The sequence below is a fragment of the Rhincodon typus genome, chromosome 18 (genome assembly GCF_021869965.1).
Source record: "Rhincodon typus isolate 14 chromosome 18, sRhiTyp1.1, whole genome shotgun sequence".
NCBI classification, from domain to species: domain Eukaryota; kingdom Metazoa; phylum Chordata; class Chondrichthyes; order Orectolobiformes; family Rhincodontidae; genus Rhincodon; species Rhincodon typus.
The window spans coordinates 24,351,000-24,371,738 of record NC_063349.1 but is presented as its reverse complement, the minus strand read 5'-3'; the positions used below and the strand labels follow the sequence as shown (position 1 = coordinate 24,371,738).

Here is a 20,739-nt window from a genome sequence, read left to right as displayed (position 1 = left end):
AGGGAGTGTGCAGTCGGAGTTGCAATCAGAATGGGTGCTGAGGGGAATGGGGAGGGGAGGGACCTGGGTTACAGTAAGGAGTACCTAAGGGAGCACTTCTGTTCGTTCAAGATTCACAAAATTTATTCCATACTTGGCTTTCCTGAACCACTTCAGCTCTGCACAATGCACATTCCAATCAGTTCAAAACAAAAGCAGCCTATTTTGAAGATACAATCTCAACATTTCAAGAAAATATTTACTTTCTTTGTCAGATGTAGCAAAATAATTGCGAGCACATTTATCAAGAAAACATTTATACAGTTTCACTACATTAGGTATACAGGGAAAATTTTAATCCATCATCACAGCAAAGTAGAGGTAGCTTTACTTTCCACCTAAACTGTTCATGAAACTCTTAATGGGTAATAGACAGGGAGGTAGTTCACCTCAAAACTAGCCCATAACATACTTGAAAGTATTTGATGCTGGTAGTGAGTGCCAAAAGTCATCAGACATCATCAGTAAGAACTCAATAGGGGCAGTTGGGGCAAAGGAAAGCCTGTGGGCAGTGGTTCCGCTCAAAGCAGTAAGAAAGACGGAGCTCTGCCAGTGATTGGATGCTGAAAAACAGCCTAGTGAACCCAGTGGGACATAGTCTCAGGAGAAAAGATTGGGCCACTTGGAGGTGAGCCATCTGTCTGGCCAGTCTGGGCTGGAATGTCTTTTGAGGAAATCAAAGGCTTGAATGTTGCAAGAGAATGGCTGAAATTCTTTGTGAGGGAGATAGTATTTGAAATAATGCTGTAGCCCACAGTGTTCACTAGATAGGGTTTCTAAAAAATTCATAGGATCTGTCTTGGTTGTGACTGTTTTTTGAAGTGTAGTCTGTGGTTTGTCCGAGCACAGTTTGCCTGTTAATTCATATTTATCTCATCTTCAATTCTGAATTGTAGTATATAAGAATTTGTTGATTGTTTGCTTTACTGACTTTTATATTGTAAAAGTTTATTCTGTGTGTTTAAAAATCATGGAATCCAATGGCTCTACTTGCTTAGAAAGAAACGTGAATTTCAAATTTAGTCTACTTTTAAAAAGAGAGATTTTCATTCATGGCTGGACTTTTACAGAATTTGAGGGTCTTATCTGGGCTAGTAAGCAAGTTTAGTTTCTGAGGAAGGGTCACTCAATCCAAAATGTTAACTCTGATTTCTCTCTACAGATGCTGCCAGGTCTGCTGAGCTTTTCCAGCAATTTCTGTTCTTCAAGCAAATTTAGAGGTCTGGTCTGGGACTGAAAAAAGGTGTCGGAAGGATAAAGAATCTAAACATTCTTATTTGAACCCAATGGCAATTGAGCAGAAAATCCAACATATGTTTACTCTACTATTAAATTTTGCTATCTATCATATTAAAGATATCTATAGTTACATGGAAAGTCCACATTGTACATACTTGAGAGTTTGAAAGCTTGTTGAAATTGGGTGTAATGTAAAACAAAATTCCTTCTTTTGCTCCTGGGAGTGTCACTCCACGGAAGAATAAAATGATCAACATGAAATAGGGATAAGTAGCAGAAAAATAGACGACCTGAATCGGAAGAAAGCAGGAGAAAGAACATAATAGGACTCATGAATGTTACATATGGCAGAATATATGTTGCAACAGAAGCTATAGACCAGTGTTTTTTTCTATCTTCAATTTGGAAACTGTTAATTGAGCCATTTCCTGACATCACGGTCCTGACTTCTAAAGGTCAGACCTCAATCCAGTGGGAAATGGTCTCAGGAGAAAAGACTGGGCAACTTGGAGGTGAGCCATCTGTCTGGGCAGTTTGGGCTGGCATGTCTTTTGAGGAAATGCAAAAAAGGTCTCTTGGAATTTTCGTCCCTAAGTGTTGGGTGGAGGCTACACTCAGCACTGCCAAGTTCAAGACGCCCCTCAGGAGGCCACCACAGTATGAAAATGATGAGGTCGGTAGGTTAGAAGGCCTGCCTCAGTTTATGGGATATCTGTTCAGTTCAATGCATGGCTGTTGTGTCCTCTATCCCTCATATCTCACCCCTTCAACAACAAGGGCCTCTGTCATGCTCTTCCAGATCTCTCATGCTCGCCCTGAACCCTTAACTCTCATGCCTCTTCCTTCATATTTCCCATGACACCTCCACCATCCATACCCACTTTGCATCCAATATATCCACTCACCCAGTATCCACTCGGTACAGAACTGACGAGCAATCTAATATTTTGCAAGTGTTTGAAATTCTCATTAAAATATCAGGCATTCAAAATGCCTCTTGAATAATGCTTCTTTACATTCTCCTAAAAGTGTTAAAAATGTAACCGACATTTCCTTTGAAGGAACTATCAATCTTGTCCAAATAAACTTAGAAAAATCATTAATAATAAAAATCACTGCATCAATAGAACTCAGCTAAACAGATGACCAGGTAGTTGTTTTGCCAGATGGTCTTATTATGAATGTGCAGTTTGTGCCCCAATGCTGACTAACAAACTGAGTCTAGCAAATATCCGTTTCCCTAGTTGCGAAGCAGACTACTTGCTTTCTTTGATTGACTGACTTTTTATGTTGTAATAACTTGATCTTGCTTGAAGTGATTTTTCAACACTGATATGTGTATTTGGGCAATATTAAATATTTCTTCATTGGTTATGTTATGAATAATGGTGCAATGGTAAAAGAAGCAAATTTCAAGACTTTCAAGTATGATTTCATGGCTCAATTGTTCTGCACTTAATGAATATTAGAAGAGTGTTTCAAAGGCTCAGTAAATATCAGGATATTAAATCAAAGTGTTAATCAAACCACTATATTGAAACATTCTTAAATTATACACAAACCTATTATCTGTAAATAGTACAGTAAGGAAAATTAATAACTGATTTAAAATGTTTTTGGTATCTGTTATTTGTTTTAATAATATTCAGAAATGACTTTTAAACGTTGCATGGAAATCAGTTATAATTTCCTTAAGTAAGAAAAAACACTGGTCTGTGTCACCTGGTGATCCTTGACCTAGAAGTAGTACCAACAGGAAAGAAGTTAACATACAAAAGCAATGGTGCTGGTGGGCAAAAGAGCTCTCACTATAAATAATAGAAGCTGTAGCAAAGGGGGAGAACAAGACATCTAGAAGGAGCTACGTATGTAACACAGCTAAAAAGGACAAAAAGCTGAAAACAGGGTTAGAGTAGAAGGTGTGAATTAACTGATTTTATAGCTATGCCACAGTTTTGCAGTAACTGAGAAGCCCAATAAAAAGTTCTCTTAATGGAGTCAGACAAATTGAATCTGGGGAATCTATATCATCAACAACTTCATAAACCTAGCTAAGGAGTTTCTCCACAATTGTGCTATTAAAGCGGCAACTCTCTCCAGGGAACTCAGATGGAATGGAGCTATCATTTTTGGTGACTCTAGGAACAAATTTCATTAAGTGAGACAATCCTGTGTTTCAGAGACAGAATTAGAAAGGCTGGGATTACACATGCTGCCACATGTGTACAAGAGTGACAAGAATGCTTATGCCTCAAGAGATAGTCTTTATGGTATCAACTATTCCATGGCTAATTTATAATTTCTACCGATCTTAATCTGTTAATTCATGTTTAATTTATGTACATTTGCATTTATATCACAATTAAAGTTACAGAAAATGGAATTCTGTTAATAAAGTTATCATTGGATGACATTTAATAAATTTGGTCATTTTGGTTCATAGTTCCACTGTTGGATCATAACGTAGGTGAAATAACTCCACAGAGGCCAGTGTCCCATCACCAAGTCACCCTTTATTTACACATGCATAGTACTTGACACTTGTCTGGCTTCCTCAGAGCCAGCTCTCAGAATGAACAGGTTGTCTGACACTCCTGTTTATAGCCCTGTCAGCCAGGGCTCCCTGTTTGGACCAGATTAACAGCCCCAGTCAGGGAACTCATTCTATGAGGTCCACCTAGCTGACCTTGTTATGATCACTATAGTAGGAACAAGAATGGAGCATTCAGCCTATTGAGCCTGCTCTGCTATTTAAATAGATAATGGGAATTGGTGAGCTGAGTTAGCTGGATGGCTGGTTTGTGATGCTGAGTGATATCAACAGTGTAGGTTCAATGCCTGCATTGGTAGAGGTAACCACAAAGGCCCTCTCTTCTCAGACTTGCCCCTTATTTGAGGTTTGGTGACCCTCAGGTTAAACTCACCTCTAGTTATGTCTTTCCATGCGAGCACCCTGTTTGAAATGGAAGTGGTCTTTACCTTTTCGTCCTCCCTTCCTAGACAGATTACCCCCAGCCCCATGGTTCCAGGAACTTTGCTATGACTGTACACATTGAGGAACCAATGCCTTCACTAGTCTACAAAACAGAAAACCAATTAGCAAATGGGGTCTCAAGGAATTCCTGAAATATCTGCCTGCTTCTCAATGATTCTCTGGCAGTTAGCCATGGGAAATGTAGGGCTAGAGGGATGAATCTGGGTGGGATGCTCTTCGGAGGGACGGTGTGTACTCAATGGGCCAAATGGCCTGCTTCCAAATTGTAGGAATTCTATGATTCTATTTTATTCATTGAATTAAAATTCCACCAGCTGCCATGATGGGATTTTGAACGCATTTTCCCAGCGTTCTAGCCTGTATCCTTGAGTGATCAGTCCAGGGATATTAGCATTATGCCACCATCTCCCCCATAAGAGTTTTTGTTTACTGTAAAGCTTCTGCACAAACCAGTTGCTGCCAAAACATGAATGATTCTGTCGGATTCTTCTTATCATTAAGTGTGACTGCAAGAATCAGCAGAAGTCCGACAGAGCAAGACAAGTTAACAGAAAGTGAGGGGAAAGGTAAGGTGAATAGCAAAGATCTTTCCCCAGGGTGGGGGAGTTCTAAACTAGAGGCCATAGTTTTAAGGTAAGACGGGAAAGATTTAAAAGGGACCCGAGGGACAACTTTTTCACACAGAAGGTGGTTCATATGTGGAATGAATTGCCACAGAAAGTGGTAGATGCAAGTACAGGTGCAACACTTAAAAGACATTTGGGCAAATACATGAATAGGGAAGGGTTAGAGAGATGAAGGATTAAAGGTTTAGGGGCTTGCCAACTGCAGGCAAATGGGACTAGTTTAGTTTGGGAAAAGTGATCAGCATGAACAAGTTGGGCTGAAGGATCTGTTTTCATGCTGTATGACTCTGTGACTGTAACTGATAAGCAGGTCTCAACTCTTTGCTGTCATCAAACCTCTAGTATCATAGAATCCCTAAAGTATAGAAGCTGGCCATTTGGCCCAGCAAGACCACATTGACCCCCTGAAGAGCATCCCACCCAGACTCACCAGCCCTACCCTATAAATCTACATTTCCCTGGATATTATGGGCAATTTAGCACGGCCAATCCATCAAACCTGCGCATCTTCCTTGGACTATGGAAAGAAACCAGAGCACCAAAAGGAAATTCACACAGACATGAGGACAATGTGCAAACTCTACACAGACAGGTGCCTGAAGCTGGAATTGAACCTTGGTCCCTGGCACTGTGAGGCACCGTGCTTACAGAGTTAGAATCTGAACTGTCGGCGTAGAGTGTGAAATCAATTTAGAGTGTCTTCAATCTTCACTGTCTTCTTGGTGGAACCTCTACAGCCAGACCAGCTTCTAATTCTTGGGTATCAAAAGGTAATGCTGCAAGGGTAAAGTTGGGATGAGCTGGCGCAAATGAGCAGACAATGTGAACAGACAAAATGCCTGCATTTCAAATAATAGACATGCGTTAATCACATATTGTGATCCCTGCACCTTTCTTTGGAGGAACTACTACCCAATTTAATCCCCTGTATTTTGATCAACAGTTACAAACTTTCCAGGATCGGTAATGGCACACATCGACTCCAGCCTCCCAAACTGCCTTGATCCACTTCAGTTTGCCTACTGTCACAATAGGTCCACGACAGACGCTATCTCCTTGGTCCCACACTTATCCCTGGAATACCTGGATGAAAAAGACACCTACTTCAGACTCCTATTTATTGATTTTATCTTTGCCTTCAACATGATCATTCTAAGAAAACCATCTCCAAACTCTGAGATCTAGGAACCTGCTCCCCACTCGGCAACTGCATCCTTGAGTTCCTGACCTGCAGGCTCAATCAATAAGGACAGGCAACACCACCTCCTCCACAATAATCCTCAACAGTGGTGCCCCACAAGGCTGCATACTCAGCCCCTTACTATACTCCTTATATACTCGCAACTGTGTATGGCCGAATTCTGCTCTAATTCCATTTAAAAATTTGCTGATACACTACCATAGTGGGTCGGATCTCAAACAATGATGAGACAGAGTGCAGGAAGGAGGTAGACAGCTTAGTGGCATGGTATAAAGACAACAAACACTCCACCAATGTCAGCAAAATGAAGAAGCTGGTCATTGAGATAGGAACCAGAGTAGAGGACACACCCCTGTCTGTATCAATGGTGCTGAGGTGGAGAAGGTCGAGAGCTTCAAGTTCCTGGAAGTAAATATCACCAACGATCTATCCTGGTCCTTCCATGTCGATACTACAGTCAAGAAAACACACCAACACCTCTACTTCCTCAGAAGACTAAGAAAATTCAGCATGTCCACAATGACTCTCAACAATTTTTATAGATGCACTATGGAAAGTACCCTATCCAGATGCATCACAGCTTGGTATGGCAACTGTTCTACCCAAACTGCAAGAAATTACATAGAGTTGTGAACGCAGCCCTGTCCATCATGAAAATCAGCCTTCTATCTATTGACTCCGTCTACACTTCCCGCTGCCTCAGGAAAGCAGCCAACATAATTAAAGACTGCTCCCGCCCCAGTTATACTCTCTTTTCACCCTTTTCCATTGGGCAGAAGATACAAAAGTTTGAAAACATATTCCAACAGATTTAAGAACAGCTTCTTCTCCACAGTTGTCAGACTTATGAAAAGACCTCTCACATATTAGAGTTGATCTTTCTCTGCACATTCTCTTTAGCTGTAACACTATATTCTGCATTCTGCTTTATTACATTGATGTATTTACATAAGGTATGATTTGACTGTTTAGCACGCAATACATTATTTTCACTGTTTCTTGGTACAAGTAACAATAATAAACCAAATCAAATCAAAGCCATTACTAAGGGAGACCTGAGTGGAATCTCCTCTTAGAAATGTGAAGTTCCTTTATTTCATAATAAAGAAGGGCTAGAATGGCAATCTACATGAGATTGCCAAAACCTGAAAAATCCACCCTGATGTTGTTTTCTTCAAAAGGACAACAAACCATCCACTGAACTTAGCTTCATTCATTGACAACATCTAATTCATTTTCTCTGAAGGGAAAATAAGGCATGAATTCTTTTTGGTCATACCTTTCCTGTCCATTCCACTCCTTTCCAGATTGAGAAATAGACCAACAACCAAGAGAGCGCTAGTGTTCCAGCCAGAGGCCACCGTATGCTCCCTGGCTCATCCAAACCACTGGTAATTTGGTGCACGTTCCGTCTGAAAGTATATTAAAATATTTAATACGATTCACTACATCATAGCAGCGCATAACCTTTTTCTCCATCTATTCTCAAGTTTCCATCTATAAATGGCTCATTACAATTTTCAATCCAACTACATTAAATTATTCGTGATTGTTTAAGACCTTTCAATTGTCACGTTTCTAGCTGGATGGACAATGAAGGTGATATATTTCTGAAACAATTACCAGTTGGGTGGGATTCTATGGAGCCCTCTAGAGTGCGAAATACAGCGGGCAGGGTGAATTAATTACAGACGATACAAAATTTTGATTTCGTGATGACTGTTAGAGATGCAGAGATAAAATCAGAGAAAGGGTCTGAGGAAGGGTCACTTGACCTGGAACGTTAACTCTGATTTCCCTCCACAGAAGCTGCCAGACTTGCTGAGCTTTTCCAGCAATTTCTGTTTTTTTTTCTCATTTACAGCATCCGCAGTTCTTTTCATTTTTAAAATCAGAGGCATGTTTGCAACAATTCAAACCTCACAAGGATTTTGGCGGGTTTGTATTTGTAATAGTTTAGCACTTAGAATGTGACTTATAGTTGGGTGGCAATGAGGAAGAAGAGAGAGAACTTAAATGGGGCACATTTCTGGTTATGGTACGGAATGGCAAACTATTGCAGCCAACATGTTGCATTAAAATAGGCCATTTGCACCAGGTTCTTTTCCTCACAGAAAATGTTTATATCTATTCATATTTTCCCATTCTGTGTGAGCATCTGTGATCCACAACTGTGTGTATAAAGTCAGCATTAACGTACCCCAGCTATTCCATTTCAATCAAGAGGATTATCCAACAATTTTAGAATAATTGTTATGGGATTCAAGGAGAGGAGTACTCCATCAGGCAATGCCTACTGCAGCCTATGGATTACTTGGTAGGTTTCTATCAAATTCTTCCTACTCTTTGTGACTGCTTTGTGCAATTATGGATAATCTTATGTGAAGAGTAACTGATACCTCAGGATGAGGTCCTTAAGCAGCTATTTGAGGGTCTCAACAGGCCTAAAAATGGGCAGACTGCCCACTGCACCCCCACTCTTCATGAAATTTCAGACAAGTTGGGCCAGACAATAGGAAAGACACCTTGTGGATTCTTTCTGCCTCCTCCTCCTTCAAACTCACCAGAGGGGGAACACAACATTCAATTGTATGTGTCTGACAAGTCATACATTTCACATTTTTACTATTGATCAACAACTATTATGAATAGATAAAATCGGTTATTATTAATCAATAACAATTACTGGAAGATAAAATTATCTCTACTTCAACAAACAGAATGAGCATCTCTTACTCCCAGAATTCTGTCACTGCACTGGTCATGTTACTGGTATCAAGCATAGAGTAGTTAGAAAAACACATTTTTGTGTTCCATTCATTGTCACAGCTTTGCCAAGGAAGCTCCTACAGAAAAAAAAGACATATCCATCAATCAATGTATATTAAAGAAGCAAAACAAAACATTTGACTTGTCTTTTGGTTGTTTTCGGAGTAACTTTGGAGCTCCATCCTCGGTAGCATCATCAATTACGACAACCTCATAAATATTTAGATGCAACAAATCAACTTCCTCATGTAAACTGAAAATACCATTTATCACTCCATCTTATCTGTCAACCAGGCAGCTGTAGCACCATCCTCTCACTCTGTAGTGGACATTAGATGCCGTGAGACAAAATTTCCTCCAAATTACCTTTGGTAAAACCAAACTGCCTCTTTGAATGGGACAAGAGTTAATGCCTGCAGCAGCCTTTGTCTATCAACCTCTTTGACTACACCTTAGGCTAACATCTTAGGCTATGTCTGGAGATGGACAAAAGTTGCCATACTGACAGATGTCACTTTGGACTTTCTCTCCAACATTTATTCTTTTTACCCAGACCACCTTTGTCCATTTCCACACAAGTGCCCATTACCTACACTGTTAACTGAACTTAGTATTTTGAAATTCAGCTTTTCTAAAAGCTTTTTAGTCAATCATTCTGCTACCACTCGTAACAAATTAAATTTTATCGATAAGATTGCATCCTGGATTCTCAACTGTAGTCTGTAGTTCCATCACTTCTATCTCCCCTGACAACTCAGGAAGGATTTCTCCCCTCTAGACTATACAAACATCCCAATGAAACTCCAGGCATAGGTATTCCCTTGGCTTGAGCCTTGCTGAATAGTTATAGTGTACAAATAAATGGGGTGAAATTCCGGCGCAGCTCTCTCCTGCCTCATTATTACTGCAGGAATAGGACAAGCCAGATTCAAAAATAAGCTTCCTCCACATATTCCATCAAATATTTTCAAATCAAATAAATTCTAGTTATTTTCCAAAAAATTAAAGAGCATGCCTCGGAAACACAGTAAAGTTCTAAAAAAAATGCACTCTTAACAATGCTCCAGCTCGATACAATAAACAGCCATCTACAACAGACTTTCCAACAGGATGCCATACCAAGACTTGAAATGTTTTGCTCTATGGCTCTATGCCTAAGCGGGAAAGTATATTGTAAGTATCAAGATTATTCCAACTGTTTTGAAACTGCTAAGTGTGGGGCATGCCATATGGAGACAAGTTGAATTTTATTACAAATTTTCACAGATCACAGAATACCTACAGTGTGGAAACAGGCACTTCGGCCCAACAAGTCCACACTGACCCTCTGAGCATCCCACCCAGACCCATCCCCTATAACCCACTTATTCTACACATCCCTGAACACTGTGGGGCAATTTAGCATGGCCAATCCACCTAGCCTGCACATCTTTGAACTGTGGGAGGAAACCAGAGCACCCGGAGGAAACCCACACAGACATGGGGAGAATGTGCAAACTCCACACAGGCAGTCAACCGAGGGTGGAATCAGACTGGGTCCCAGGTGCTGTGAGGAAGCAGTGCTAACCACTGAGCCAATTTTACGAATCAAATATATGTTTAGGAAACGTAAGTCATGACATTGCCTGGAAAGGGAGGGGAAACAAGAATCAGGACACCGTCTAGGAGGCGGGGGTAGGAATTAGAGTCTGGACACCAAAAAGCTTGAGGGGGCAATGAGAATGGGCTTCCGCTGCTAGGGTTAAAAGACAAACCAGGAGATCACAATGAGCAGTGGTTACAGCTACAGAACAGTTTGAGAGAGCTGGTGTGTTAGACCAGACAGGAGTATAGTGCATGTTGCTACTTCACAGCAATCCTGTGCAGCTTCTCAGTATTATCAATCACCTAAACTGCCAGGCTTGAGTGTAAATGAGTGAATGGTGTGGATATGTGGGTGTCAGTTAATCGCTACGTGTATGGCTGGCCATAAGTGAATGGATGGCTGTGAATGTCTGGGTGTGAGTGAATGCATGCTTGTTTGAGTGGGTGTGAACGAATGGGTAAATGTTTGGCGGAATGTGGGTGAATGGGACAGTGGATGGGGGTGAATGGGTGAGTGTATAAATGGCTGAGTATATCAGGGGATGGATATATGCCTGAATAGCTGTCTGGGTGGCTGTGGATGAATAGGAAGGAGTGCAAATGGTTAAGAGTGAATGGGTGCATGGGTGGGTGTACATATGTAGTTGGGCATGGGTCAATGGATCCGTCTGTGTGGATGTGTAAGTGGGTGTCGTGAATAGGCAGGTGTAAGGAAATGGGTGGCAGAAGGGTGTGTGGTGAGGGTGGGTGTGGATAGATGGACGTATAGATGAGCGTAGATGAATGGGTGAGTGGGTGGATGTGTGGACAAACTGAATAATTGTGTATGAGCGTCTGGCTGTGCTTGGTTGGGTTTGTTGGTGGGTGTGAGGGTGTTTGAATGGGTATGTGCATGAGGGAATGTGTGGTGAAATGGACACATAGGCAAACATGTGTGTGGAGATGCATATGTGAGTGAGATTCACTCACTCACAAACATACATTCTTTCCTTCCCCTGCATTCTTAAAACCAGAAAAATCCAGGCTGAGAGGCAATCCACTTTCGTGTGAGTTCTTGTGGCCAGACTGAGGGAAAAATTGAAATGTGCCTATCCATGCAACAAGGTGGACAGCCTCAAACTAAAGGTACAGTCAGCAATTCTACCGTTGATATTTCTCCAAGATTTCCAAAGATCTTCCGTCACGTGGAAGTTACAGAGGAGATCAGGACAGCCCTGGCAGAACCTAGCAATGATGCTTATCTACTGACACTCACCGACTTGAAAGAGCTGAAGAGATAATAGATAGCCCAAGCTATGATCACGATGTAGTAAGTGTTGAGCCAAAACGACAAGATGACAGCAGCCAGTCCAACTCCTGTTAAGAAACAGAATGCAGCTTATCATAGAAAATATATTCATAATCCAAAGATGTACCTCTTCACTGCCTTGTTAAACATGCCAGAATCACATACTCTGATTTCATTGTTGCTAGCAAAGAATATTCAAAGAAGTAGACCTAAAGCAAATCATTGATCTGGGCCTTGCAATTTACAAGGATTTTCCATTTCACTTTTGTCTCCTCCAAACAACACTGAATGCTGATGGACCTTTTAGAAACTAATGAGGTGAATGTACACAGTCCCATTTTACAGTTCAGTAGCACAGAACTTGAACATTACTGAGAAAAGAGACATGTTGCCAATGTTTTACATCTTGAACTCATCAGAACGATCACAAGAATGCTAAGTTTCAAAGTGAACAACAGTTTATAATGAATGATAGAGGGTACTGATTGGTTGGCAGCAATATATTCTGCATGAAAGGCATTCCATTGCAATCTTTATAAACTCAGTATGAGCAATGCCTCTTCAAGATTCATAAAATGAATATCAACATTAAATTCAGATGTTGAACCAAGTGCTGGAAACGTGATAGTTAAAATCAGAAAATGCTGGAAATACTCAGCAGGTCTGGTAGAACAGTGGAGAGAGGAACAGAATTAATATTTTAGATTAAGGATTTTTCATCAAACTGGGAAGAAGATCAAAGTGGGAACACATAGAAATGTAATAGATTTTAAACAATTCAAAGGGGGAGGGTGATAAAAAGAAGTCAGATGGTGGTCTGTGATAAAATGAACAGCAGAATAAATAAAGGCAATTACATGAGTATAAAAACAGAGTACGCTAAAGTGGACTGGGAAAATAAAATAAAAGGTAATAAGGTGATGATGTAGTGGCGGAAATTTAAGGAGATACTGCGTAATCCTGCTAAATGGTGGAGAAGGTTGGAAAGACTGAATGGCCCACCCCGTTCCTATTTCTTATGGTCTTATACAATCACTAGAGAAAATGTACTGAAAAAACTAATGGGATTTAAGGCTGGCAAGTCCCCTGAATATAATGGCCTGCATCGTAGGGTCTCGCTGAAGTGGCTGCAGAGTTAGTGGATGCATGGGAAAGGTCCCAGCTAATTGGAAAATAGCAAATGTAACAACATCATTCAAGAAAGAAGTGAGACAAAAAAACAGGAAACTGAAGTCCTAGCCCTAGGCTGACAGCCTAACACCTGAAATTTGAAAATGCGGCAAACATTATCAAAGGTCGCAGTAGCTGGACATTTAAAAAGTCATAATGCTATCAGACAAAGTCAAGTAAACAACCCTGAACTGTTAAGACAGTTGCGTGATAAGGGACTGCTTTGTCTTCAAAGACAGTTTGTCTGTGTAATGGAATCTTCAGATGTCATGATCATGCATGTAATGCATAAAAGTATGCACAGAATGCAGACTATGTACACAAGTCAGTGATATTGTACCTATGTGAACAGTTAGTCTTAAATGGTTAGTCAAGAGATCTATCGCAATAAGAACCTGACACTCTGTGGTTTATCTTATTCTGACTAGTACATAGAAAACCTCAAAATGCATGAACAAACAATCAATAGATGTTGTGTATTTAGATTTTCAAAAGACATTTGTTAAGATGCCATATTCTGCACAGGTTAGATGCATAGTAAATATCCCTTGCAATGATCCATCCAGGTACAGCAACATTAATCTCAGAAGATTTTCTCTACTGCATCATTGATACAATTCCATTTTCCATCATCAGTTGTCTATGCTATTGGTTGATATCTAATGTTGACTCAGATTCACTACATTCTTGGCTGGACCTGTCCCAAAGTCATTTTACACAATAAGATAAACTTTGTAAATCCTTTCTTGTGGCATATTGAAAATATAATTGACCTGCAGTTCTTTGAAATACATTTGTGTGGTAAGGTACTTTGCCATATTTGAGGGCTTAGGCAACATTCTATAATATATTTGTAGCTGGCAGAGAGAAATTTTCTCACATCCATTCAAAATAAATCAGATTGTAGATCATGAAGTGAAGAGGAAATATTTCACTCAGCCCACAGCCTAACTTTGTAAACACAGCTTTAATGTTATTTCTAGCCCTATTACACTATATTGCTTCCATTACAAATTCTGTACCAGAACATCAAAAACAAAACTAACTATTCAAAACATTTTGGAAAAGAAAATAATCCATGGCAAAACTTTAATTTTTTTTTCCATGCAAGTTCAAAGTATACAAACCTTTAAACATAGGAGCTAGTTTCCACACACCAAGGCCTCCAATGGATGTGTACTGACCGAGAGCTGTTTCCAAGAGGAACAAAGGGATGCCAGCAAATATCAATGTCAGAAAGTATGGGATCAGAAATGCACCTGAAATATAATAAGCAGGACACTATTCCAATAAGATGGACACCAAATTTCAGAAACAATCTCTAACAGTATGTTGGAAGTGTGTATTTAAATGAACATTTGACTTAAGATAACAAGGTGCAGAGCTGGATGAACACAGCAGGCCAAGCAGCATCAGAGGAGCAGGAAAGCTGACATTTCGGGTCTAGACCCTTCTTGAAGGGTCTTCAAGGCCCGAAATGTCAGCTTTCCTGCTCCTCTGATGCTACTTGGCCTGCTGCGTTCATTCAGCTCTGCATCTTGTTATCTCAGATTCTCCAGCATCTGCAGTTCCTATCTCTGAAACATTTGACTTAAGATTGTTGGATTACATTTTTATCCAATCAGGTCTCCAGCAGTAACGTAGGTCACATTTCACGGGCAAAGATCACATACAACAAATACAGATGGCATCTACTACACTTCCATATCAAAGGAAGTTTATTACATACAGTATATTGAAGTCATTGCAACATTGAAAATATGTTTCAACCAGAACTCTAACTATCTTAACAGGTGGGCGCCTATCTAGTCAGAGGCAATAAGTGCTGACGGGTATGTGATTTGAACGTTTCAAGAAACTTTTTATCTTTGTGTTACTCTATCTGCAATGTTACAACTGGAGTTGGAGAGTGCACTGTCAAAGTCTAGTTCCACCACTCCGTTATTTACAAGATAAATTTATCTGCCTTACCCAATTACTGAATAGGCCAATTAAAAATATTATCAATATAATGTTTAGAATAAAACAATCCATCAACTAGATTTCTTTAATAAACAACCAAGTTATTGATTTACTATAAAACAAAACTTACTCAGCAAAGATATAAAGCTGCTTAACACACTTTGAAATGTGGAAGATAAAATCTTTACCTTTCTAAATAACAACAGCACCCAGACTAATTAAAAGAGAAAAAAAAAACTTTCTATGTAGAGATTAATTCTGAAGGGAGAAAGAAATAATTATTAGTACTTAATGTTTAAAGGATAAGGTATGGAATGTTCAAGTTGGCTTTCGGTTGATATCCTGATACATGACACTTACTGTGTCCTTGGCAGATGCAGTTAAATCAGGAAACTTTGGGATTAATTCTTTCAGAAGAACAGCTGCATTAGTTTTCAAGTCTGACACTGGACTGTCCAAATGGAATTTTGCAGAAAGGCAGAGGAAGAGCTGAATAACTTCTCTCTCTCAGCAGGCTCTACTCAAAGTCAACTTCAAAAAGCATAAAAACAAAGCCATGGGCATGTGATTTCTGGTAAACAAGTCCAAGCAATTAGCTTTATTCGTGTGGCTTTCAAGAAGGGCTTGTTAAAAAAAAATGTCCTTTTAATGACCACCTTTAAAAAGAACAGTGCAGATGTCTCTTCAGCACTTCAAATAAACCACTACCCCAATTCTTCAAACGCAAGTCCTTAAAAAATATAATAATGAAGCACGTTCATAATACTTACAACACTATTGCAGAAATGAAGCATTCTTTTTAAATGTGCTTCATTACAAAACGTGAACAAAACAAAATATCAAAAAGTAAGACATTGTCACCCTCATTCACTCTTTATTTGTAACCATGCAGTTATACCCAGTACCATCTCTGTCTTCAGATAATTCAAAACAGAATTCTGGATTCGAGACAAAGCATCAACAATTAAATTATTTTTCTCATAATGTGAACTATTTTAATAGTAAACTCCCTCCAAATAGTCTGGCATTCTTGTTTTTGAACTTTTCTCAAAGGCAAAAGGATTATGATCAATATATACAAGTGTTTCCCTATCACTGTGATAGATGTATACTTCAAAATGTTTAAGAAACAATAGCAATCCCAAGGTTTTTTTTCCTATGGTAAAGTCTCTCTTTTCGTATCGAATTAACGTTTTAGAAGAGTATTCCATTGACTTCTGTATGGACCATCCATTTTTGGATAACAGGACTGCACCCACCTCATTAGCATTAATTGTTACCTTGAAGCATCTAGTGAAATTTAGGGTGGCTAACATTAGTTTATTGACCAAAATTGCTTTTAGCCTCTCAAAGGATGGTTAGAGCTCTCCTCACTACATTTTTACCTTTCTTTCTCAGCAAATCTATCAGTGAAACAACTGCATTTCTGAAATGAAAACAGAAAGTGCTATAGAAACTCAGCAGGTGTAGCAACATCTCAAAACGTTAACTCTGCTTCTTTCTCCACAGGGACCCACTGAGATCCTCCAGCATGTTCTGTTTTTTTTCATATCTCCAGCTTCAACAGTACTTTGCTTTTATTAATGATAGTTTGGTCCAAACTTACTTAAAAACAACATATCTCCAAAAACTTCATAACTTCTCATTTCATTTTGGAGGCAGGAAACTCCACTAATGCTTGTACTTCTGCTGTTCTTGGCAACACTTGTTCATGTCTATTAAATACCCACACTTTTGCAAATTCATTTTTGGCAGGTTTATCACCAAATCAGCTGACAATTATTTTCTAAACAAAGCTTGTAGTTGATCCAAGTGCCACTGATTATCAGTGCATGAAGTTAAACCTCACAATTAGAAGCATTGGCTATGATTTAGTTTGTCAGTTGCTGGAAAGTTGATAGAGGATTTCTTTAGCTCAAATTGCATCGGTTTGTATTGGAAAAAGCCCACAGAAGCTGGTATCCCATCACCAAGTCACCCTTTCTTTACACATGGAGAGTCCTTGACGCTGATCCAGCTCCCTCAGAGCCAGCTCTCAGAGTGAACAGGATATCTGACACTCCTGTGCTTATCTGTCAGCCAGGACTCCCTGATTGGTCCAGATTAAACAGCTCCAATCGGGGAATTCCTATGAGGTTCACTGGGCTGACCTTGTTACACTCACTACTAAAGGAACTTGCCTGTATTCCTGTAATAAACCTATGCATTGTCAACCCTATCAATAGTCCTCCAGAAAGGGGATTGGATAGTTGCCCGTTTTTATTCACCTGCCGAAGGGGCTACACTTCAAAAGCTTGTGTTTTCAAAAAATATGTGTTGAACTATAACCTGGTGTCATGTGATTTCTGACCTTATCCACCCCAGTCCAACACCGGAACCTTTACCTCATGCTTTTATTACTGCATTGACCTGTTGTCTATGCAGAATCTGGTTGAACTATCAGACTTAGACACTAACATGATTTGGAAAATCAAGCAGTTTTCCCTGGGTTCAATTAGGAAGTTTTCCAACATGTATTGGTTTTATTTCATCTGAGACTGTTTCTATGGACTTAAGTAATAAGGATGCTGTTCTATAGGAAAGATTGTCCCACATTCTCAGTCCATAAACTAATTCAAAAACTAATCCAAATCCAAAACTCATTAGACTCATCAGGTGCATTCCATGTGGCAAACAAAAGAAATTCTTGTTATTTATCACAATCATGGGGATGTTCATGACAGTATTATTGCAAAGTTGAATAGAGTACTTGTGGATTAGGAGGCAGGAAGTTAGAATTTGGTGTTTGTAAAATGCTAGGGGTAAGCAGTGCATGGTCCCTTTAAAAGATGACGTGCTTTTCCTATGCATAGAGATTTTAAAAGGATCTGTAGGCTGCAGCTTGTGGGTTTGCAGGTGCAGAGAGCACCTGAATTGAAACATTTGTACCAAAAGGCTGGCCAATCAGCATTTTTGTTTTATAATCAAGACAAGTTTTGAATTTAGCCAATGAATTTGAACCAGGTACCTAAATACCAAAAAACAATTAAATTTAAATCTGATGGTTTTGACAACATAGGACTAATCCTATTGTAAGAAATATTGATATGTCATCAAGAGTACAAAAGAAGGGGCAGTTGGCCAAAGACAGAGGAGTGAACTGCAATCTGCAAGTTTTAACATCTCTCTGTTCTCTAGAGAGAATAGCTAGCTCTCACAGTCTTCTCTAGGTTTTAGAGAAAGTACCATCTAAATCAAAGGTAACTTTGGTTAATATTCCTGACAGAACATTTGATGGAAAAGGCATTCCTGACAGAGCATTCAACAGAGAAGGCGTTCCTGACAGAAGCTTCAACGGAGAAGACACAGAACATTCTGGAAGGCACATAACCTGGCTGTAATTTCGAGAGGCTAAATTCTATTTTTTAATTCTATTTTATATAAGTGGGACTTGTATTTATTGGATCAGCATACCATTAGAATCTTGTTTTATTCAGGAACAGTTAGTAGTCAAAAGGAATTTATTCAGTTTATTAATAGTTTAGTTAATTTTTTCACTGTTAAGAGTTAGATAAATAAATTGACTTGTTAATTGTAGAGTGACAGGGGTTTATTTTGTTTAACCACTAGAAGTCGCTGAGAGGCAGGCTACACCACTTTTCACACTCTTTATTACAGATTATAGCATGGGGTGCTCTGCTTCAAGTGTTTCAGTTTTAGTTTTCAGAGGGGGGTCAACCTCTGCTTTATTACAGTATGTCCTTATTGTTGTTTTGAGGGTTTGACAGTACCATTCTAAAATCCGTTGTTTCTGTGAGTGCTATGTTAAGGAAAATGGCTGTATTATGCCCAAACTGCTCATAACATATTGAAAAACTTTAGACATAATATTGGAACTCTAATCTGATTGGATCACAAACGGTACTTCATATTGAGTAAAAACAAGTGACATAAATACTCAACCACTACCTTGGCAGAAACTGTTCTCATGGGAATGGCCTTTGGGAATGAGTAGCAATATCCATAATAATAAGAATGTACTGGTGTCCCATTCTAAGTTTTGGTAAAGGTCCTATACAGTCTACTAAATAGTTCACCAAAAGGGGTATGGGAATTACAGGTGCTATGTTGATTGCAGATTGCTGTATTTCCACAATCTGGTGTGTATGGCATGTCTGACAAAACTACACTATATCCTTTTGAAATTCTGGCCAGTCAAAACATCAATCAATATGTACAGTGATTTAACAGATTCCTGCAAGTCCCACCAGAGGAATTTCATGGGCTATCCTTAACATTGCTTAACAATATACGGGCAGCATCAATTTCTGGTGAATGACTACCAAATCTTCATGTGCAGGTCTGCAAGAAAGTCTACACTTTCTCATCAGAATTTGATTTTTAATATAGTGACATTTCTGAACTCCCTCTGCTTCAATTTCAGTTTGAGGCAACTATGCTATTTTACTTAACTCTGGATCAGCTTGCTGAATCCAAATTCCTCAAAAAAGTATCTGTCTGTGTTGCCAATTTGACCTTTGACAATGGAACTTATTTAGCCATTGCTCAGATTACTACACATGAAGTAAAAATTCGAAGAACCTTTTCTTGAAATTGCTTGGTCTCCTTGACCTCACTAGAAGGAGGCAAACTCTCTTGCAGATCAACTATGGCTAAATCTGACTGTTACCTTTTCAAACATTAGATTGCATTCCAGTGCCACCCAATAGAAAGACATGGAATATACTCCCCACCATTAGCATTCACTAAAATCTTTGCATTCAATGCGCTCTCTGTTGGCAAAGGTATGTCTTTCCCAGCAAAAAAATTTGGGTAGCTCCTGTTTCCATGAGTGTAATAACATGTTCACCTGTTTCATTGAGAGGGAATTAATTGTTTTCCTTTAGATTAGAATTCCCTATAGTTCCCAGGTATGTTATTCATCTACCCCATAATCAAAGCGCTGTTTGTACTTGGCCTCACAACTGCAATCAGCGGTAGAACTTGATTTGTCATACTCTTGTCAGAGCTCTTTTCTCTACATTGACACGGTGTGTCCCCAGGAAGCCCCATGTTTGCCCTGCAATTTTCAGTGATTGCATGTATGTATCCCATGTTTAAACAGTGGAAACACTTTGGCTTTTGGATAACACTTGCACCCAGAATGTCATCTTTTCTGGCATGAGAAGTTAATTGTGGGTATTCCCAGCTGTCCCTTCACTTCCCTGGCTAGGGGCTTTCCTTTTACCCTGTCACCTTCTATTGTTCTTGGGTTCGTGGCAATGGAAAACTGAACATCCGAACTAACTCATAATCAACAAACATCTGAGCTTCCTGTCTGGCTGTTGTAACCTTTTGATTTTCCGTGTGGGTTCTTACTCATGGAGGGCGGGAATTTTTAAATTCCGGAGAACTATTTTTCTGAAGGTCTCATATGTGGCTTCTACCTTCATAGTCGATTCCAGTGATTCACAGTAATTTGCTTTACCCTCTCAAATTCTAAATAAGTCTGCACAGGCTACACTTGATTGTTCCAAAATTTCTGCCTGTAAGCCTCTGAGACCAACTCATATACACAGAGAATAGATTTTCTTTTGCCGCCTCACAATTCACTGAAGCCTCCTCGGAAAGCATATATTTAGTAGTTTGACCTACCTCCGCCATTTTTGCCACAGAGGTAAGGGAAACGCCAGACATTCCCAAGTCCAATGGCATATCCAACACAGGAAAGTAAGAAGTCAAATCTTCCCTTCCAGTTCCCTCTGTTTGGTAGAGTTTCACTTTTAGCAGCCTGGCTGCCTGTTGCTTCGGCCATTTCCTCCAGCTGTGTCTGCCTCAGACTTGGGGGTAAAATAATCTCCAATGAAGCTTGTTCTGTCTCCCCCAT

At 39.5% G+C, this 20,739-nt stretch overlaps 1 protein-coding gene across 1 annotated transcript in view; it reads right to left on the bottom strand.

Annotated features, from left to right (window-relative positions):
• LOC109935450 (sodium- and chloride-dependent GABA transporter 1-like) overlaps nt 1-20,739 on the bottom strand; it is a 49,562-nt gene extending 28,823 nt beyond the window's left edge. The window contains exons 1-6 of the mRNA XM_020534083.2: nt 20,508-20,739; nt 14,039-14,170; nt 11,709-11,809; nt 8,837-8,946; nt 7,380-7,512; nt 1,434-1,568 (exon numbers count right to left, since the gene is read on the bottom strand). Of these exons, the coding sequence (XP_020389672.2) occupies nt 1,434-1,568; nt 7,380-7,512; nt 8,837-8,946; nt 11,709-11,809; nt 14,039-14,170; nt 20,508-20,739 (843 nt within the window). The remainder of the gene's footprint in view (nt 1-1,433; nt 1,569-7,379; nt 7,513-8,836; nt 8,947-11,708; nt 11,810-14,038; nt 14,171-20,507) is intronic.